Raw genomic sequence first — 23,415 nt, 5'->3', positions numbered from 1 at the left:
CAATGCTAGCATTGTTATCAGCTCTCATTAAACTAGTTTAGGGAAACGGACTTGGCCCAGTGGTTAGGGCGTCCGTCTACCACATGGGAGGTCCACGGTTCAAACCCGGGGCCTCCATGACCCGTGTGGAGCTGGCCCATGTGCATTGCTGATGTGCACAAGGAGTGCCGCGCCACGCAGGCGTGTCCCCCACGTAGGGGAGCCCCATGCGCAAGGAGTGCACCCATAAGGAGAGCCGCCCAGCGCGAAAGAAAGTGCAGCCTGCCCAAGAATGGTGCCGCCCACACTTCCCATGCCGCTGATGACAACAGAAGCGGACAAAGAAACAAGACGCAGCAAATAGACACAGAGAACAGACAATTGGGGGAGGGGGGGAATTAAATAAATAAATAAATCTTTAAATAAATAAATAAAATCTTTTAAAAAAATAAAATAAAATCAACTAGTTTATATCCTGAAGAACTTTCATAACATGATAAAGAATCCACCTCAAATAGTTCACTCTGCATTTTAAGATGTTAAGTACAGGGGTACGGATGTAGCTCAAGTGGTTGTGTGCCTGCTTCCCATGTATGAGGTCCCAGGTTTGATCTCTGGTACCTCCTAAAAAAACAAAATGGAACAAACAACAACAACAAAAACCAACTGTCATTAAGGAGCAGATGTAGCTCAGTGGTTGAGCGCCTGCTTCCCATGTATGAGGTCCAGGGTTCAATCCCCAGTACCTATTGGAAAAAAAAAAAAAGATGCTAAGCACACTACACTAAATATATATGTTAGCCACTATTGTTGCTAATTCAACAAATGTCTATTATGTACTTACTGTGTGCCAATACCCTAAAAGTGTTGATCACCCTCAAATTTAAAAAGTCAGTCCTTGCTCTCCAGAAAGGTCAGTTTGCTTATATAATGAACTAGAAACTATGCTGGGAATTATATAATGTGAGTCATGGTTACTTAAAGGAAAAAACACCTAAGTCTCCTGAGAGTGACAGGGAAGGCTTCCCTAAGGAGGGGAAACTTGAGGAAGGATTCGGAGTTTGCTGTGAAGTAAGTTGGGAAGGTGGTGGGGAGGGAAGAAGAAGGGAAAAGGATAGGAAATAAGAAAGGCTAGGATGGGGAAAGGACAGCCCAGGTGTATGGGCCATAAGTAAAGGGCAAAGGAACAAAAAATATGTGGTACATTCAGGAAATATGGAGTAGTTCAATGGAAATTAAAGCCCAGGAATAAAGGAGAATGATACAAGCATATACACTCAGGTGAGGATGGGGGGAGTGTTCTATTTTCTTCACTATCATATCCCTGGCACCTAGCTCAATGCCAATATCTAGCACAATGAAGGCACTCAATAAATATTTGTCTATTGAATAAATTAATAAACAAATGACTAAAATGGAGGGTGAGGGACAAGTGTGTTAGAATGACATACTGAGTTTTCAGAAAGTCATGCAAAATGATCTAAGATTTTTCACTAGAGAGTATCATAATCAGAAGTATATATTTTTAGAAAGATAATTTTGGTGGCAATGTGGGTTAAAAAAAAATAAAGGGGGAAGAGATTAATAGCAGAGAAACATTCATAGAGTTCTTACATAAGCCAGACAAGCAATGACAGGAACCTGTGCTATGGCAAAGACAGGGGAAAAAGCCAATGGGAACAGATTCAAAAAAGCCAATGGGAAGCAGATCTGGCTCAATGGATAGAGCATCCGCCTACCACATGGGAGATCCAGGGTTCAAACCCAGGGCCTCCTGACCTGTGTGGTGAGCTGGCCCACATGTAGTGCTGATGCATGCAAGGAGTGCTATACCATTCAGGGGTGTCCCCCATGTAGGGGAGCCATAGACTCAAGGAGTGTGCCCTATGTAGAGAGCTGACCCATGAGAAAAAAGTGCAGCCTGCCTAGGATTGGCACTGCACATATGGAGAGCTGAGACAGAGCAAGATGACGCAACAAAAAAGAGATGCAGTTTCCCAGTGCCACTGACAAGAATACAAGAGAACACAGAAGAACACAGCGAATGGACAAAGAGAGCAGACAATGGGGGGCGGGGAGGGGGAGGCGAAAAAATAAAAAATAAATCTTAAAAAAAAAAAGGCAATCAATCATACACAGCTAAGGAAAGGCCACTACACCTGGTAAGTGGTCACTGCTTTGTGCTAGTTCTACTAATCTGTATAGTAGGTACAATAAGAGGATGAAGATGTGTTTATGAGAGGTACAGATGGCACTAGTCTAAAGGTACATAGGAGAGCAAATTTTAAAAAAAGCTGTAGTCCTGTGCTGCCTAATATGGTAGCCTCTACTCATGTAGCTATTTAAATTTAATTTTAAAATTAAAACTAAATAAAATCAAATCTTCACTTCCTAAGATACCATGACCACATTTCGATGGCCACATGTGGCTACTGTGTACAGCTTTATAGACCACTTCCATCATCAAAGAAAGTTCTACTAGATAGTGCAGCTATGGACAAACAAGACTCATCCAGGAGAGAGAATGTCTGTCTCTTGGCGAATCTAAATTAATGTTTAATTCACTTTTCTCCAGATACAGACTAGAAAGCAGAAACTTAGTACCTTAGTATTAAGTACATTATTCATGTTCAACATTGGGATTAGCACAGTAGTACTTACTTGTTCAAGGTTTCCACTCCTGCTTTGGCAGAAGCACTTGGTACTACAAAACCCGATCCAGTCTCAGCATAGATGGTTGTAATAGCAAGGAATGCTGCTCCTGAAATTTTGTAAGAAAGGGATCTGATTCAAGAGGGCATACAAAACCTCAAGCACATTTGAAAACTTCACAAGTCCTGAATTAATAGGATATCTACTAAAATTGCTATACCATGCTACTAATGTTGCTGTTATTCCAGAGAACCCACTTATTTGGAATTCTGTACCAGGGTGAGTTAATACCAAGGCCCGAAGCTCAAGGGCATGCCACTACAACACCCTGCATTATCAAGTGAACAGGATCTCCATAAACTAAGCATCCACTTAAATAAGATTGTATCAGAATCCAAACTACATTAACAGGGATTTCTACCTCAAACCATGATGAAGGTGCACCCCCTGCTGTAAACAGGAAGAAAATTATTTAAGATATATGATACCAAAAAAAAAGTATTCTTCTCAGATATTACAGAACAGTGAAGGAAACTGATCTTAAGAAAGAAAACAAATAAAATGAATGTTAAGAGCATTCCAATTTTTTGTCTAAAGGTACTTCATAGACTGTGGCAGAAGAAAGAGGTATCCAAACAGAACATGGCATTTTCAATGAGTTGAGAAAACAGCTATCAGAATTTGGGGAGGTTGAGGAAGCTGGGATTTGTGGGGCAGAGTTTCCCTGTGATTAATTTCATATGTCATCTTGGGGAGGTTATGATATCCAGTTTGGTCAAACACTGGCCTACTTGTTACTGGGAAGATATTTCATAGATGGAATTTGCATCTACAATCAACAAAGAAGACTGCCCTCAGCAATGCAGGGAGTTTCCTCACCCCATCTTAAAATTCATAACTAAAGATTTCAAAGGTCAGAGAGAAGAATTTCTGCCTCAATTTTAGCATTGGCTCTTGCCATAATTTCCAGCCGGCCAGATTCCTCTGGGGAATTCAGACTAAGAACTTTAGCATCACCTATATGAGAGTTTCCAGCTTGCAGCCTGCCCTACAGAGTTTGGACTTACCACCCCCTATGTTCACGTGAATCAGTTCATCTTTTGATTTTCAGAAGAATCCTGACTAATACGTCCCCCAAGGAAGAAAGTAAGCCTTTATGGAGTTCTCTAAAAGCTTTTGCCAAATACAAGCTGTGTGTGTTTAGGGTGAGGCCACAAGGGGCTGGGCGAAGAACCAATGCTGCAGAGCTGTAAACTAAACAATTTCCAGACTCCCACAGGGCTGGGAGACATTTGAGTTCCATACAGTCTTGTTGAACATCAAGGGCTTTCAGTAGAGTTCTGAAAGGACATATCTTAGTAGGATGTCTTAATTAACCCCAAAGTAAAGGCTACTCTGGACTTATCTTAATAAGGCTTAAAACAAGCCTCGAAATGATCATTGATCCACAAGTAACTTAGCTGCTCACCAAAATAAAATTCAATATACTTCAAAGGAAATTTTTTAAGGCACTCAAAAATATAATATTCACAGCAGGCAATCAAATATTACTAAACACTCAAAGAAACAGAAACATAACCAGGAGAAAAATCAGTTAATAGAAAGATTCCCAGAATTAATAGCCAAGATAGAATTAGCAGGCAAAGACTTATAAAATGCTATTATAAAAATGTTAAAAGAGTTCAAGGAAATAGAAAAATAAAAATAGAACCAAATAGAATTGCTGTAGATGAAAAATAAAATATCTGAAATAAGAAATGAATGACCTTAGCTGCAGAAGAAATGATCCATGAACTTGAAGACACAGCAAAAAAAACAATCCAAAATGGAGGGCATAGAAAAAAAAATGGTGCAGGGAAAAAAAAGAACAAGGCACGGTGGCCAGTGGCACATAGGAGGCTAACATAGGTATAACAAATGTTCTATCATATGTGTAAATTACTTGAAAAAGAAAAGCCAAAAATTTCCCATATTTGGCAAAAAATATCATCTATAGATCCAGAGAGTTAAACAAATCTGAACAGGGATAAACAAAGAGAAAATTACCTCAAGGCATAGCATAATCAAATCACTTGAAACCAATGATAAAGAAGAAATCTTAGCAGCCAGCAGACATAATAAACAATAAAAGAAAAAAGATAAAAATTTTCACTGACCTCTCATCAACAATAATGTAAGCTAGAAAATCAGCAAGACGGCTCCTAGACTCAGCTCCTGCTACAGGGCTGTTAGCAAACACCCAGAGCTCCCTGGAGCTAGCTGAAGCAGGAGGCCAGAAGAGCATCCTGCAACATCCTTGGGGGAGTGGAAGGAGGAGACTGCCTATCTGCAGAGAAAACTTGTAAGTAAAGCACTCCACACCACAGAAGCTGGTGCCCTTCCTCCACTGAAGGCACAAGCCACCTCAGGAGCTGTTCTGTGGCTGGAATCGAAAGATCCACTTCCCCAAAATGTGGGAGGAAGAGATGGTTGGACATCAATTTCAGCTACAATGAGGAATTCAGTAGGCTACAGTATGATCCTGAGAACAACTAAGGTTTGAGCTGTCCAGGTCAGAAAGACACCAGGAGCCGCCATCTTAACTCCGCACCTGACAAGACGGGAAGCAGGGCAGACTGAAAATCCCAGTGCTGGTGGGGACTGGCTTCTTCCCATCCAGATCATATTGCAGATCTAGCCTGGGCCCCAGTGCCACCTCCAGCAGGCAGGAAGCTGCGGGGACCTGCGCCAGCCTCTCCAGGAAATTACTGGCCAAGCCATAGAGGCCAGTGATTGTCCTACTCTGGCGGCATGAGCCATGCCAGAAGCTGCTCTGTGGCATGAATTGGAAACTCCATTTTCCAGAAATAGGGGAGGAGGAGACAGTTGGCTGTAGACTTCAGCTTCTGATTGGTAGACTCAGCTTGCTAAGAGATAACCCTGGGAACAGTTGGGGTGAGAACCAGCCCAAGTCAGAAAGAGGCCAGTAGCCACCATTCTGACTCCACCCCCAGGCTGAAGGGAAGCCAGGCTGACAGTTTCTTTCATGCAGATCAGCCTGCAGCCTTAGCCTAGGCTTCAACCCTGCCTCTGGCAGGGAGGAGGCTGAGGAGTCCTGCACCAGCCTATGTAGGTAACTGCAGGTAACTTTGGCTGGCACAGACTGAAAATCAGAAGTCTACCAGGGCAACTGAGGTCATCTTGGACCTGCACTGCATAGATTGCTGCCCACACCTGCAGCTCCAACCCTGTCCCAGGCAGGAGAGAAAGGGATGTGCAGCTCCATCAGTCTCTCTGGGCAACTACGGTATAGGCCTGCAAGTGGATAATTCCACATAGCTGTGACTCTGTTCCTACCTCTGGCAAAGGAGAAAGTTGGAACACACGTCATTGCTCCCTGGTGCAATGAGGGCAGCTTGAACCTCCACAGCTTACAGCAGCAACTACACGCTTGGTTCCTACTGCATAAACAGCAAGGGAGAAATGATAGCCCTAAACTAGACAGAAAAACTGCACCCAGAAAAAATACTCTAGTAAGCCAGATGCAAAGACACCAACAAAAAATTACAATCCATACCAAGAAACAGGAAGCTATGGCCCAGTTAAAGGAACAAGATAAGCCTCCAAACGACATAAAGGAATTGAGACAACTAATTATTCATGTTTAAACAAACCTTCTTAATAAATACAATGAGATAGCTAAAGAGATTAAGGATATTAAGAAGACATTGAGTGAGCATAAAGAGGAATTTGAAAACATACATAGAAAAATAGAGCTTATGGGAATGAAAGGTGTAATCAATGAAATTTAAAAAACATTGGAATCATATAATAGTAGATTTGAGGAGGCAGAAGAAAGGATTGGTGAGCTTGAAGAAATGGCCTCTGAAAGTGAACATACAAAAGAAGAGATGAAGAAAAGAATGGAAAAAATTGAACAAGGTCTCAGGGAGCTAAACAACAGCAAACATATGTGTCATGGGTGTCCCAGAAGGAGAAGAGAAGGGAAAAGTGGCAGAAGGAATATTTGAAGAAATAATGGTAGAAAATTTCCCAACCCTACTGGAAGATATAGATATCCCTGTCCAAGAAGCACAATGTACTTCCATCCGAAAAAACCCAAATAAACCAACTCCAAGACACATACTCATCAGAATGTCAAAGGCCAAAGACAAAGAGAGAATTCTGAGAATAGCAAGAGAAAGGCAATGCATAACATATAAGGGATATCCAATAAGATTAAATGCTGATTTCTCACCAGAAAACATGGAGGAAAGAAGATAGTGGTCTGATATATTTAAGATACTACAAGAGAAAACTTCCAGCCAAGAATTTTATATCCAGCAAGACTGTCTTTCAAATATGAGGGTGAAATTAGAATATTCACAGATAAACAGAAACTGAGAGAATTTCAAAGCAAGAAACCAGAATTTCAGGAAATACTAAAGGGTGTGCTAGAACCTGAAAAGAAAAGACAGGAGAGAGGGGCCTGGAAGAGAGTCTAGAAATGAAGATTATATCAATAAAAGTAACTAAAAATGTCAAAAGAGTGGTGAAAATAAAATATGACAGATGAAACTCAAATTGTCAGGAATAAACTTAGCCAATGATGTAAAGCACTTGTATACAGAAAACTGTAACTCAATGTTAAACAAATCAAAAAAGCCCTAAATAACTGGAAGAACATTCCATGGTCAGGGATTAGAAGACTAAATACCATTAAGATGTCAATTCTACTCAAATTGATATACAGATTTAAGGCAATACTGATAAAAATTCCACCAGCATTAAAGAAAATTTGAGAACACGATCATTAAATTTATTTGGAAGGGTAAGGAGTCCTGAATAGCCAGAAACATTGTAAAAAGGAAAAGTGAACTCCAGACTTTAATAGAACAGAGGAAAAGAGAGCTCTGCTGCTTTTGACCCTGCTGGGTGACAAAAAGGAGAGGCTCAAGCAGCTGGGGCCCTAGGGAAAGATGATTATTTGCCTGAGAGCTTGCTGCTGAAATCGGGAGAAAGCCTGGAAGAGGTCCAGTTCTACCTGTTGCCCTGGGCTGAGCTCTGGGAAACGGTACAGCTGGGAGGGGAAGGTACCGCCCGCCATCTTGCCTCAACACGTGGCTTGAATGAGAAAGCCCCTCTTAAGGTTCCTTGAGCTGGACTTCTCAGGGCCCTGGGACTGTGAGCCTTTACTCCAAATAAATAAAGCCAACACATTTCTGATATTTTGCATTAGCAGCCCTTTGGCAAACTAAAACAAATGGTTACTTTTTTCATTCTGGTATCGCATTTTCTATCTCAAATTCAGCCTTTCAAATCTCTGAAAAGTAGTTTGCTTTCAAAATCTGTTTTCAAGAGGAGGAATGTAGACTATTTGTCTGCTCCATTACAGTACATGAATTCCAGATACCAAGAGTATAATTCTTACAGCAAAGTTATAAAAACTACTTTAAAGAGTGGCACTTACTTATAAAAGCAAATGTTCCAACAGAAAGTGTGCTATCTTCTGATTAGGATTGAATGGAAATACGTCTTATGGGTAGGAAAGAAGTAGCTAGGCCATTATTATATAATTCAGATGCTGGAAATGGAAGTTATTCATTTATTCTTTCTCGCTTAAGTTTTACTTTTCTTAGCCTAGCTGTATGTAGCCCTCTGCTTAGAATGTGACACTGTTGCTTTTAATTTTCCCTGAGTGGAAGGGGGGAATAAAAATTTGAAATTGCACTGTTCCAAAGGGATGAATACTGCGCAGTGAAACAATTTCAAAACAATTTTGAAACAATTGTTTGAAAAGATGAAAACCTAGTGGTACTTTTTAAAAACTCAAAGTTTTCAGATTCCCAGGTTACAAATACATCTTTCCTTTTGCAGGAGAGCCAATTAATTTTATCAGAATAATCGCCTATGAAAGAGCTAGCAGCCCAGTGTAGACAACAGAAATAAATCTGTTATTTAGTGAGGTTAAGACAATAAAGACAGAGAGCAATAAATGAAATACTGTGCTAGCCCATCCTTCATTCCTTTAAAAATGAAGAAAGTGTAACAAACACTAAACTTACTGTCTATTAAAAATAATAAAATGTGAAAGATTATGTTCCAATTCCAAAAGACTCAAAAACTATAAAATCTGATTTCAATGCAAATTATGAAAATTAAAATAATAAACAATTTTAGTTCAAACTATCAACAGAGGTGTAATAGTGTAGCATAAAGACAACTTGGTTCAAATGCTGATTGCATTTACTAGCTGTGTAGCTCTGTGAACTTGAGTAAGTCTCCTTCCCATTTTGAGCCCTTGATTCATCGTCTTTAAAATGGAAAACCAGGGAGCATCCAGCAAATGTCATTAGACTGTAGGGATTACTGTTTCTACTCCTTACTCTTCTACCTTCACTGAAAAAACAAAAACAAAAAACACCAAAAAAACCATTCTGACTCAGATAATATCCAGCTTTTTAAACACTATTTGTGGCTTCAATTGATGTTGTCTTTGACTTCCCAGCTACTCTGCCATTTTTATTAAATTTTTGACTCTTGGCCTCCAACCTGCAAACATATCCATATCCACATCACAAACCCAACTTCTGCAATCATCCTAGTAGACTTCAGCATCCATGTGGACAACATTGTGAATCTTAAGCTCTGTGACCTCCCCACGTCCAGTGGCATTCACTGCAATTCCAAGTCAGCCACAACCTGGAATTTGTCAAGTTCCCAAATACTGAATCTTTCTCCCAGTCAACTTGCCTATTTACAACGTTTCTTAAGATCCTTTAGTTCAATAATGACCCATCTCCAGAGAGTAAAGATCACATCCCGTAGTCTCATCTCCTGCCTCCCTGGGCATTATACCTCATTCATAAGCAAGACTGAATTCCTCACACTTTCTGAACATACAAATGAATTATTGTTTGTAGCTTTAACTCTTCCATTATTATTGTTGGCAATCTATCTTACTGATAATCATGGCAAAAAGAGAAATCCCTGCACTTGTCTGTCTTTCTGGTGAAGGCACAGAGCACCCTGTCTCTCAGCCATTTTTCAATAAGAGCCCAAATTAAATTTAAATCTTATAAGCATCAATCCTCTAAAAGTTATTCAAGATAGACTATATAACTTTTTAAAAACCAGAATAACTACCTTATTAAAAAATACATTTTCCACTAAGTCAAGACTTCCCCCCCCCCCCAATTTAAACCTTTAATATAAATATATTCCTCATGTAGTTTGAAATTTGAAAGTTCAGTTTCAATAAGAAATATCAGGGCTCTGGTTTTCATATTTTAGTCATGGGTCATAGCCTAAATTTCAGATACTTGATGGTCCCCTTGCACTAAAGCTTAGAAATTCACTTATCTTGGAAGAATTTAACATTTTCTTAATAGCTAACACTCACTGAATACTAGTCTGGACCAGGCAGTATTCTTAATATTTTAAAGACACTAATTCATTTAATCATCACAGCAATCCTAGGATGGAGTTTCTATTTTTTATGCCTATTTTACAGAAGAAAAGACTGAGACACAGAGAGTCAACTTGTTCAAGTCCACACAACTACCGAGTGGTATAACCAGAATTGGAAACCAGCAGTTTGGCTCTAGAGGATACACCCCTCACTACTATGTAAAAATGCTTTTTCAGGAAATTCCCAGTTGCATAATTATAAATAATAATTTTTTTTAAAACTCCAATTCAAATTTTTAAATCTTCACAAAACATCAAAGTAGGTGCACAGTTGCTACAAGAAATTTTAACAAATGAGGCCAAACTAGCAAGATAATTCTAGTAAAAGGTGATTTTTAAAGAATACTAAAGTTGCCCTAATAAATTACAACTAATTTATTGCAGGATCAGATGCTGGACTTTACATATCCTGCCATAACCCACTGAATGTACTGGGGGAGAGTGCGAACTACAGGATAAACTATTGTCTGTGGAGTGCAGCAGTGCCCCAAAATGTGTCACCAAGTGCAATGAGTGTGCCACAATGATGAGGGAGGTTGTTGGTGTGGGAGGAGTGGAGTGGGAGGGTGGGGGGTATATAGGAACCTCTTATATTTTTCAGTGTAATTTTTTTTGTGTGATGTATATATCTTCAAAAAAAAACAACTTACAAATATGATGTGGTGGGGGTGGGGAGTGGGTTATAAGGGACCCTTTTATTTATTTTTTTTATGTTTTTTAATGTAACATTCCTTGTGATCTATTAACTTTAATTTTAAAAAAAAAAGAAAGCTATGAATATTATTGTACAGAAATAAGCACTCAGTCAATGTAAACATAACGATATACCAAAAAATTATTGTACTTTATGTGTTTTATTATTACTAATAAACTGGCACAAATAAAAGTTACCAGTTCTAACTACAAAAAAAAAAAAAAATGTATTTTTAAATAATGGACCCACCATTCTAAGCAAGGCCTGGACATAAAACAAAGAAATGTACCAATATGATTCTTATATACTTTAAAATCTATCTAGTATATATTTTGTACATGTCTTATTATTTTCTACTGCCCTACTCCTCCTGCTTTTGAGGGAGGTGCATTTGCCTCCATTCCAGTTGACCATGTCAAATGACTGGGCATCCCCTGTCCTCATAATAGAAAAGTTGAAGAATATAGTTGAAAGAAATGTTAAATATATTCTTAATTCACCTTCTCTTTGTGGGTCTCAAAAATAGCTTTTCTCAGTAAACAAAGCATTTTGTTTACATTTGCAGAATTTCTCTACAAATTGAGAAATTCTGCGAAGGGTCTACAGGTAGGGAAGAAATAGTGCATAATGGGTAAAGTGTCTCCAATTTTGATGGAATTGGTAGGAAGAGAAGGAGGGAGGAAGGAAGAAACAATCAAGGAAAGAAAATTTGGATGAAATTAGGACATACCCTTATTCATAATGCCTCATTTTCTGCTTGTTCTATATTCCAGCATCTGTTATACCATATTCCTTTATTTAATAATTATAGAAGTATTAGTTAACCCTATAGGAGTCTCTTATGGTCCAATGTGGAAAGAATTGCGGCTTCCTCATATAAAGTAAGCTATGTGCCTCAATTACAAAAGCTAGTCCAAAATCAGGCATGAAATGTGGGCAGACTGTCATATATTTTGTTAACTGATACATGCAAGAGAAACTAAAGTAAAATTTAATCAGTACTAGTTTTCTTTAGATAAAACACAAACAAATGTATTTTTAAAAGATAATAATGGATATGTGGTCAATGTTTTTACTTAAATATTAAGTAATTTAAGATTCTGAAGAATATATAAATATGAAGAGTATCCTACTGTGCTAAACAGTTATCTGTCTTTGATGTTGGCACAAGAGACATTTGCTGAACTTAGACTAAGTATAATATCAATTTCAAAAGACTGGGGTTATATGGAACCAACACATCACCTGTTTCCAGAGGACAGAGTTCAAGACAGCAAGAGCAGTTGGGAAGGAGGAAGCAACAAGTATATACAAACTCCCTGCAATTGATCCCTGAATTGAACAAGCATAGGTATGGCTCTGAGAAGCTCAGTGTAAAGCTGAAAGGCTGAAAAAGTGAGCTATCAGTTGCTGCCCACTTCAAAGGAAGAAGAATATGGAGTGTGAGTCCTGTCAAATTAGAAGGGTTTGTTAAACAACTTGAGCATAGCACTTAAATCCCAGAATGGCCAAACATAAATTATAACTACTATGTCACAGGATTAAAGGATCTGCCTAATAACTAAAGGCAAAACTGTAACTGGGTTTACTCTTGCAACAAGTAATCCAAAATCTTTACAATTGCAAGGTGATCGTTCAGAAATGCAATTGCCTGATAGGACAAAAATCAACACTCTTGATTAAAAGACAAAATGTGATATTTAAATCAATATCCATTTTTAAAAAAAGGAGGAAAATGTAACCTATAGTTAAGGAAAAAGAGTACTCAGCAGAAACTTCAAGATGACCCAGATGTTGGAATTAAAAGACATCATCTTTAAAGTAATGGTTCTTTAAAGTATGTTCAAGGACTTAAAGGAAAAGATGGCCATAATGAGGGAATCAATGGGAAAGAGTCGGTAAATAAACTATTAATATAATAACTCTAGGGGCAAAAAGTAAAGTATCAGAAGTGAAATATTCATTGAATGACAGCAGGAAAGAGTTTAACTTGGTAAAAATCAAGAGAAAGTGTTCAATCTGGAGAACAAAGAGAAAAAAAGACTGGAAAAATAAAAAGTCCCTCATTGACGTATTGGACAATAGTAAGCAGTCTATTATACATGTAATTAGAGTCTACAGAGAAGAAAGGTCTAGGAAGAAACAGCGAAAAAAAAAGTTGAGGAAACAATGGCCAAAATTTTTCCAAATTTAGAGAAAAGTATTAACTTGTAAGTCAAAGAAGCTCAGTGAAACCCAAGTAATATAAATATAAATATGAATAATATAAATATAAAAAGGATCACTGAAAAATAAAAATAGAATATCTTATAAGCAATCAGAAGAAAAAATCAGATGACACACAGAAGAAAAATGATAAAAATTACTGCTAATCTATCAAACACAATGCAAGCAAGCATACAATGGAACGATATGATTAAAGTGCTGAAAGAAAAAACTGTAAATTCAGATATCTAAATCTCATGGAAATCTCCTTCAAAAATGATTAAGACATTTTGAGGTAGATGAAAATGGAGAAAATGTGTTGGTATCAAATTGACATTAGAAAAAAATATTTTAAAGTTTTTCTGACTTAAAGGAAATGATATCAGGTATAAACTCAGGTATAAAAATAACAAGAACCAGAAATCAGTAAGTTAGTATACATAAAAGACACAAATAAGAGTAAATATAAAAACCGTCTTTTCTCCTCCGTCCTTCTTTTAAAAACAGATGATGGTTAAGGTAAAAAGTTATAATACTTTGTTGTAGCATTTATAACATATGTAGATTTTTAGATTTGTATATATGTACATATAGAGGGTTGTCTGTGAAAAAATACAATTCTATATCATACTTTCCATTATGTATGACTTTTATTTCCTTTTCTTGCCTTATTTTACTGGCAGGGATAAGTTCAGCAAAGATTTCTTAGATAGGACTCAAAAAGTATGAGCCAAGAAGAAAAATTTTATAAATTAGACATCAAAATTCAAAACCTTTCCTCTTTGGAAACATTTTTATAAATGTATATATTTATGACAAAAATTTCACAGAGAATGAGAGAGTAAATAAAATTATACTATCACAAATTCTTAGATTATTCATGAAGTGACATAACACAAATTGAAGATAGACTACAGTAAATTAGGAATGCATATTTTAATCCCTACAGCAGCTACTAGAGAGAGAAATGGAGTGGGTAGGGTGGGGGACTAAAAACTTGAAAGAGGATTTTAAATGGAATACTAAAAATAATCGACCAAAGAAATATCAGAAAAGAAAAACTGATATACAAAAACAAAAACATGAATAGGACTGTAGCAAAGCAAGAGCCTCCCCTTCTGCCACCAGTATAGCCTGAGACCTGAGCTGACCCTGGGGGCTGTCCACCAGCCCAGCACTCTCTCGATGAGTCGGAGAAGTCATGTTGTATCAGAGTAAGATGGACGGTAGATTTGATTGTGATTGTGATGAGCTGGAGCCACCTGATCACTAACTAAAGATATCTTCTGTTAATAAGCAGCTGCTAGAGCTTCCTGTTGAAATATATAGCAAGAAAAGAATCAAAAGGGAAATAGTGTTTAGCAGCACCTTAGAACAATGCTGCTAAAGACCAGTCCAACACTAAATGCATCTGCACTGTGAGAATGTTCATAGAAGCCTGTTGTATGCATATTCACTCACATTTTTGTTAAATGTTGTCATTTAGCACAAGTACATTTGAGTGCATAGTAAGTCATTTCATTCCACTTGAGTTTGAGTGTTTTCTTTAAACATCTGCACACTTGCTGCCCCTTTCTTCAACTGAGTATTGCAATCTTTTTAATTCTCAACATGGGTAGAGCATTTTAAGCTTTAAATCTAAGGGGAACTCAAAAGCCTGGCTGGCATATGCAATGAACATCAATGAGCCATCTTTCTGTGGAAGCAGAATTATTTTTCTTCTCCCTTTTTGAAAGATCTTTCCTTTTGACACCAGTTTTCTTCCTTGTTTATACAAGTTCAACAATTCAAAAGGAAAAGGCAATAAGAAGGCTTTCAAAATGGCAGAAAAATGTGAAAGTCTCATGAACATTCATGGTTTTGATCTGGGCTCTAGGTATATGCACTTAAAACTATTGAGTTGTGGAGGTAATGGCTTGTTGCTGTTTTGGTTTTGGTGGTTTTTTGTTTGTTTGTTTGTTTGTTTTTTGCTGTAGACAATGACTATGACAAAAGAGTAGCCATCAAGGGTATTGTCCTGACTGATACCCAAAGTATCAAACATGCTCAGAGTGAAATAAAAATTATTAGAAGACTTGACCATTATAACATTGTGAAAGTGTTTGCAATTCTTGGCCCCAATGGGAACCAGTTAACAGATGATGTGGGCTCTCTTACTGAACAGTGTTTACATCATTCAGGAGTACATGGAGACAGACTTGGCTAATGTGCTAAAGGAGGGTCCTTTACTGGAGGAGCATGCCAGACTTTTCATGTATCAGCTGCTACATGGGCTCAAGCATATTCACTCTGCAAATGTACTGCACAGAGATCTCAAACCAGTAATCTTTTCATTAATACTGAAGACTTCGTGCTGAAGATAGGTGATTTTGGTCTTACATGGATCATGGATTCCCATTATTCCCATAAGGGTCATATTTCTGAAGAATTGGTTACTGAATGGTATAGATCTCCACATCATTTGCTTTCTCCTAATAATTACGCTAAAGCCATTGACATGTGGGATGCAGGCTGTATCTTTGCTGAAATGATGACTGGTAAAACCCTCTTTGCAGGTGCACAGGAACTTGAACAGAACTGGGTGATTTTAGAATCTATTCCCATTGTACACAAAGAAGATGGTCAGGAGCTTCTCAGTGTAATTCCAGTTTACATTAGAAATGATATGACTGAGCAACACAAACCTTTAACACAGCTGCTTCCAGAAATTAGCCAAGAAGCACTGAACTTCCTGGAAAAGATTCTGACATTTAGCCCTATGATTGGTTGGAAATGAGAAAAAGCACTCTCCCATCCTTAAAGGAGCATATATTCTTTTCCAACAGATAAGCCAATTTCAAGTCATCCTTTTTAAATTGAAGATGAAGTTGATGATATTTTACTTATGGATAAAACCCAAAGTCATATTTATAACTTGGAAAGGTACCATGATTATCAGTTTTCAGGGCATGATTGGCCTATACATATCAACTTTGACATTGAAGAAATTTAGCTTGACCCAAGAGGTCTGTCTGTTGTCACTGATGAAGAAGAAGTGCAAGTTGATTCTAGAAAATATTTGGATAGAGATCGTGAAAAGTATCTGGAGGATCCTGCTTTGATACCCAATTACTCTACTGGGTCTTGTTGGCAGTACCAAGATCATCATGAAAACAAATATTGTGACCTGCAGTGTAGCTATACTTGCAACTACAAAATGAGGTCATTATCATATTTAGATAACGTAGTTAATCATTATTATGAACCCAAGCTTATTATAGATCTTTACAATTGGAAAGAACAAAGAAAAATATGATAAGAAAAGCAAGTCAAAATGTTAAAGGAGGGAAACGGACTTGGCCATGTGGTTAGGGCATCCCTCTACCACATGGGAGGTCCATGGTTCAAACACCGGGCCTCCTTGACCAGTGTGGAGCTGGCTCATGTGCAGTGCTGATGCGCGCAAGGAGTGCCGCGCCACGAATGCTGCGCCACGCGGGGGGGTTCCCCGCGTAGGGGAGCCCCACGCGCAAGGAGTGCACCCGTAAGGAGAGCCACCCAGCACGAAAGAAAGTACAGCCTGCCCAGGAATGGCGCCACCCACACTTCCAGTGCGGCTGATGACAACAGAAGCGGACAAAGAAACAAGACACAGCAAATAGACACAGAGAACAGACAACGGGGGGGGGGGGGGGGGGGATTAAATAAATAAATAAATAAATAAATCTTTAAAAAAAAATGTGAAAGGACTGGACTGGGTAAAACCCAGATAGCTGTAGAGAAAGTATCACAGCAACTGGCTGAAAAAGAAAGGGAAAAGAATCAGGGATTTGACTTTAATTCCTTTATTGCAGGAACTATTCAACATAGTTTACAGCTTGAGCCTACTGATGTTGTTCATAAATTAAATGACTTGAATAGCTCAGTGTCCAAACTAGAATTGAAAAGCATGATATCAAAGTCAGAAAGCTGAGAAAAAGAGGAAAAAGAAATGGCAAATGTGGCTCAATTAGAAGGCTTGTAGCAGTCTTCTTGGGTAGCCAATTTGTGAGTGGTGAGGACTGTTTTCTTGTAAGTCAGTTTTGTTGTGAGGTAAGAAAGGATAGAAAAATTGAGAAGAAAAACACTTACACCAATTGCTTAGACAGGTTTTTTAGCAGGAAAGAAGATGCTGAGATGCTAGAAATTGACCCATAGAGGATGGTAAGCTTGTGAGATGCAGCCAGAAGAGTGCTTAGAAGAAAATTTACAGTTTTAAATGCTTATATTAGAAAAAGAAAAGAGATCTCAAGTCAATCATCTAGATTTTTACTTCAAATAACTAGACAGAGAGAAGCAAATAAAACCCAAAATAAGAAGGAAATAATAATGATGAGAGCAGAATCAAGGAGGAAAAGAACAAGAACAATAAACAAAATGAATGAAACAAAAACATTGGTTCTTTGAAAATATTAGTAAAATGAATGTACCACTAGCCAGACTGATTGAGAGAGAGAGAGACTGAAGACACCAATATCAGGAAAGAGGAGCCTACATACAGCTCTTACAGACAGTAAAATTATAATATTGTAATATTATGAACTTAATGTCAATAAATTATACATCTTAGATGAAATGGACAAATTCCTTAAGCACATAAGCTACCAAAGCTTACTCAAGAATAAACAGATAACCTTAATAGCCCGAAATTTTTAAAGACACTGAATTTGTAGTCAACTCTCTCACCAAGAGAACTCCAGGCCCTAATGGCTTCACTTATGAAATCTACAAAATATTTAACTAAGAAATAATACCAAATCTCCACAAACTTTTTCAGAAAATGAAAAAAGGGAATATTTGGCAAGTTATTATCCTGATACAAAACCAGACAAAGATATTACAAGAAAAGAAAATTACAAACCAATTATCTCTCATGAACATAAGCACAATGATTCTTAAGAAAATTTTAGCAAAACAAATTCAGCAATATTCAAACAGGATAAGCATCATAACCAAGGAGGCTTAGCTCTGAAAAGCAACTTTGTTTTAATATTCAAAAATTAATTAATGTAATTCATTATATTAACATGCTAAAAAGAAAAAGAAAGAAACATGTGGCTGTCTCAAAAAATATAGAAAGAGAATGTAAAAAAATTCAATACCTTTTAATGATTTAAAAAATAAACAACAGCTATCTACAAACTAGGTATAGAAGGGTACTTACTCAAATTGATAAAGGGCATTCATGAAAAGCCCACAGTTATCATCATAATTAATAGTGAAATTCTGAATGCTTTTTTGTGATATCAGGAACAATGATGTTTCCTTTCACCAATGCTATTCAGCATTGTAATAGAGGTCCTGGTCAGTAAAATAAGGCAAGGAAAAGGATGAAAGCACATATGATTTAAAATTGTCTTTTAAAATAAATAACATAATTATCAATGTAGAATATCCTAAGTAATAAAAAATCCTAAGTAATAAAAAAGCTATCAAAACTAATAATGAATTTAGCAAGGTGTCAGGAAACAAGATAAATATGCAAAATCCAATTTATTGTATTTCTATATGCTTGAAGGAAACAATTGGAAAGTAAAATTTGGAAGGCAATATCACTTGCAATAGCACGAAAAATATGAAATACTTCGGGAGAACACTGCTGAGAGAAATTAAAGGAACCTAAATAAATGAAGAAACAAATCATGATGATACATGAGAAAACTACAGATTTAACAAAACCCTGGCAAAAATCCTCATAGACTTTCTTTGCAAAAACTGTCAAGTTGATTCTTAAATGTATATGAAAATGCAAAGGACATAGAATAGCCAAAACAATTTTGAAAAAGGAAACAAATTTGGAGAACTCATGCTACCTGATTTCAAGTTAATCTAAAAAAGTAATCAAAATACTTAAAATAGATAATACATATGCATATATCATAAGTCTATACTAATCAGAATAATGATGGACATATAGATTAATAAAATAGAATATAGAGTTCGGAAATTGACCCATGTATATGGCTGATTGATTTTCAACAAAAGTACCAAGGTAATTCAATGAGGAAAGGATGGATAATCATATGCAATAAAATGACCCTTGAATGTTATCTCAAATTACATACAAACATTAACTCAAAATGGATCATGAGCCTAAATGTTAAGATCTGAAACTGTAAAACTTCTAGAAGAGAACACTGAACAAATTACTTGTGACATTTGGTCAGGCAAAGATTTCTCAGATAGGTCTGAAAAAGCAAGAGCCATACAAAAAAAAAAAATTTAAGTTAGACAACATCAAAATAAAAAACATGGAGTTTGGGAAAGATGGTGTTGGAGTAGGTAGGTAGGGTTCAACTCTCTCACAAAAACAATGGAGACAGAGCCAAAAGCTATCTGAGGAAACTGCTTTGGAGGTCAGCAGACCAGAAGAGTGCTACACAATTTCCAGGAGATTGAGGGACAGAGAGACGAAGAACCGGAAAACAAAAACATGAATAACCAAACCCCTGTGGTGGCCAGGAAGAGCACCTCTCCCCCACCCCAAAGATATTAAACCAGGGTGTATTAGTCAGGGTTTTCTAGGGAAAGAGAACTAACGAGGGATATCTGTCAATGGTATGCGATTCTATAAGAGTCTCTCACACAGCCATGGGGATACACAAGTCCAGGTTCCGCGGGCAGGCTGCAACCAAGGGCTACAATGAAAGTTCAATGAAGGTTCTTAACGAGTTCTGGGAGAGGCTGGCTCTCCAAAAATGAGCTAAGAAATTCTCTCTCAATGCTGGAATCACTCCCCATTTTAAGATACTTAACTGATTGGGTTGAGCATTACTCATTGCTGATGGCAATCTCCCTGACTGATTTAATTATAACCAGCTATCTGTGATTTATTACTGCTGTAAAGTCAATGGTGACTAAAGTCCATAAATGCCCTTGTATTACAGTTAGCCCAGTGCTTGCTTGACCAAACAACTGGGCACAATTATCTGGCTGAGTTGAAACAATAGCCTAACCATCACACAGGGTAAAACCCCTGGCTCACTGCAGACAACTGGGAGGGGAACAGACCTCTTCCTCCATGTCAGCTGTTACAAGGAAGAAAGGGAGGAGGAGTTGGATGGATTTCTCTTCAGTGAATTCAGTCAGCAGAGTCCACTTTGAATCTCAGCTCTGGCCAGACCAAAACAGGAAATCAGAGATTGAAACAACTCTGTGGAAAAGTGCACCAATGAGTGCCATCTGCTGGCCAGTCTGGAAATTGCATGGACAAAAACTGCTTTTGGATCTCTCTATATCCTAACTCCTAGGAGAAAAATCTGTGCCACATTAGTGAGTCCTTGGATCATTTTGTTAACTTAAAATAGGCAATTTTAAAGACTTAGAATAAGTTGGACCAAATATCAAAGAAGAGCTCTGAAGAAAAAAAAGAAAAAAACAATTGGCAAGAGAGAGAAATTGGCCATAAGAGTAAATTCACCAACATATTCAGATGCCTAGACATCAGTAAAAAATTACAAACCATACTAGGAATCAGGAAGAGATGACTCAACTAAAGGAACAAACCAAATATTCTGAAGATATATAGGATTTAAGGAAATTAATGATAATCAAAAAAATCTCCTAAATCAATTCAAAGAATTGAAAGAAAATATGACTAAAGAGGTAGAGTATATTAAAAAGACACTGGGTGTGGGAAGCAGATGTGCCTCAAGCGATTCGGCTCCCATCTACCATATGGGGGCCCCAGGTTCAATTCCTGGTGAAGACAAACTGGCCCGTGCCACAAAAAGTTGGTGGCCCAAGCCGCGATGGGCTGGTGTGGCAAGATGACATAACAAAGGGAGATAAGCAGACATAGAAGAACAGGCAACAAATGGACACAGAGAGCAGACAGCAAGAGCAAGCAGCAAGGGGAGGGTAAAAAATAAATAAAATAAATCTTAAAAAAAAAAGAAAAACACTGGATGAGCATAAAGAACAATTTGAAAACCTGCAAAGAAAAGTAAGTGACCTTATGGGAATGAAAGACATGACGGATGAGATTAAAACTACATTAAAAGGACATAAGAGCAGATTTGAATTGCTTGAAGAGAGAATTAGTGGTTTCTAAGAACATCTGAACTGAAAAAGACAAGAAAACAAAAAGAGGAAAGAATGGAAAAAATAGAACAGGATCTCAGAGAACTGAAGGCCAATGCAAAACATACAAACAAATGCATAAGGTGTCCCAGAAGAAGAAGAGAATGGAAAAGAATATATAAGGCAATAATGATTGAAAACTCCCCAACCTTTTTGAAAAGCATAAATATCAATATTCAAGGACAACGCACCCCAAACAGAATAAATCCAAATAGACCTATCCCAAGACACCTACTATTCAGAATGACAAATATTAGAGACAAAGACAGGATTCTGAAATAAGCACAAGAAAAGCAAATCATCACAAACAAGGGAATCTCAATAAGATTAAGTGCTGACCTCTAATTGGAAACCATGGAGGAGAGAAGAAAGAGTTATGATATTAAGGTACTGAAAGAAAAAAGCTGCCAACCAAGAATTCTGTATCTGACAAAACTGTCCTTCAAAAATTAGGGAGAAAAAAAAAAATAAAGGTGAGTTCAAAGCAGTCACAGACAAACAAACACTGATAGAATATATTACCAAAAAACCAGAACTACAAGAGATACTAAAGGGAGTGCTGTAGCCTGAAAGGAAAAAATAAGGGCAAGAGACTTGGAGAAAAAAATGAAGATTATTAGGAAGGATAAATTAAACGATAAAAAGACAGACAATAGTAAGCTATGACAACAGAAAGTCAAAGGACAAAATGGATGAAGCCATGCTTTTACAGTAACAACATTAAATGTTAATGGCTTGAACTCCCCAATCAAAAGACATAGACTGATAGAATGGATAAAAAATGACTATCTCTATGTTGTCTATAAGAGACTCACTTCAGATGTAAGGACACAACTCAGTGTAAAGCGAAAGGCTGAAAAAAGATATTATATGCAAATAGTAACAAAGTAGCTAGAGCGGCAATAATAATATTGGACAAAATAGATTTTAAGTGCAAAACTGTTATAAGGGATGAAGAGGGTCAGTATATATTAATAAAGGGGGAAATTCACCAAGAAGAAAAAAACTATACTAAGTATTTCTTTTCCTAACCTGAGTGTCCCGAGATACATGAGACACACACTGGCAAAACTGAAGAGAGAAACAGATGTCTCTACAATAATAGTTGGAGACTTCAATATACCACTCTCAGTATTGGATAGAATATCTGGACATAGGATAAATAAAGAAATAGAGAGTCTGAATAGTATGATAAATGAACTAGACCTAACAGACATCTATAGAGTATTGCTCCCCAAAACAGCAGGATATATACATTCTTTTAAAGTGCTCATGGATTCTTCTCCTTGATGGGTTGGGTTACAAGATAAATTTAAAAAGATTGAAATGATACAAAATACTTACTCTGATCATAATGGAATGAAGCTGGAAATCAATAATGGATGAAAAAGGGGAAAATTCATAAATATATGGAGATTAAACAACACACTCAAATAATCAGTGGGATAAAGAAGAAAATGCAAGAATTCAGCAAATATCTTGAGACAAATGAAAATGAGAACCCAAAATATCAAAACCTATTGGACACCACAAAGGCAGTACTGAGAGGGAAATTTATAACTCTCACTACTTACATTAAAAAAAAAGGAAGAGCTAAAATTGAAGATCTAACTGTACACATGAGGGAACTAGGTAAAGAACAACAAATTAATTCCATACCAAGTCGAAGGAAAGAAAAAGTAAATATCAGAGAAGAAATAAATGAAATCAAGAACAAAAAACAATACAGAAAATCAACAAAACCAAAAGTTGGTTCTTTGAGATTAAAAAAATCAACAAACTCTTAGCTAGACTGACAAAGAAAGAAAGAGAGAAGACAAAAATAAAATCAGAAATGAGAAGGAGCAGATGTATTATATCTTAAGTGACTGAGCACCTGCTTCCCATGTGAAGTCCTTCCTAAAAAAAAAAAATATATTACCACTGATTCCATAGAAATAAGAGAGCTCATAAGAGGACTCCATAAATAACTGTATGCCAAAACACAGAATATTTAGATTAGATGGCCAAATTCTTAGAAACACATGAACCACCTACACTGACCCTAGAAAAATGGAAGAGCTCAACAAACCAATCAGAAGTGAGGAGATTGAAACGTCATTAAAAACCTCCCAAAGATGAAAAGCCAGGGACCAGATGGCTTCACAGGTGAATTCTAACAACCATTTAAAGATTATTTAAGACCAATTTTGCTCAAGCTCTTCCAAAAACTTGATCAGGAAAGATCACTACCAAACTCATTCTATGAAGCTAACATCAACCTAATACCAAAACCAGATAAAGATACTACAAAAAAAAGAAAATTACAGACCAATATCTCAAATGAATATAGATGC

At 37.1% G+C, this 23,415-nt stretch overlaps 1 protein-coding gene and 1 pseudogene across 1 annotated transcript in view; one reads left to right on the top strand and one right to left on the bottom strand.

Moving 5' to 3' along the window:
• Positions 1–23,415, bottom strand: part of DECR1 (2,4-dienoyl-CoA reductase 1) — a 65,600-nt gene that overhangs the window by 5,738 nt on the left and 36,447 nt on the right. The window contains exon 6 of the mRNA XM_004474738.5: positions 2,641–2,740. Coding sequence (XP_004474795.2) covers positions 2,641–2,740 — 100 coding nt within the window. The remainder of the gene's footprint in view (positions 1–2,640; positions 2,741–23,415) is intronic.
• Positions 14,800–15,971, top strand: LOC139436461 (mitogen-activated protein kinase 6 pseudogene; annotated as a pseudogene).

This window comes from Dasypus novemcinctus, chromosome 14 (assembly GCF_030445035.2).
Source record: "Dasypus novemcinctus isolate mDasNov1 chromosome 14, mDasNov1.1.hap2, whole genome shotgun sequence".
NCBI classification, from domain to species: domain Eukaryota; kingdom Metazoa; phylum Chordata; class Mammalia; order Cingulata; family Dasypodidae; genus Dasypus; species Dasypus novemcinctus.
Note: the sequence above shows the minus strand (reverse complement) of the source record. Positions and strands in the feature narration are given on the sequence as shown.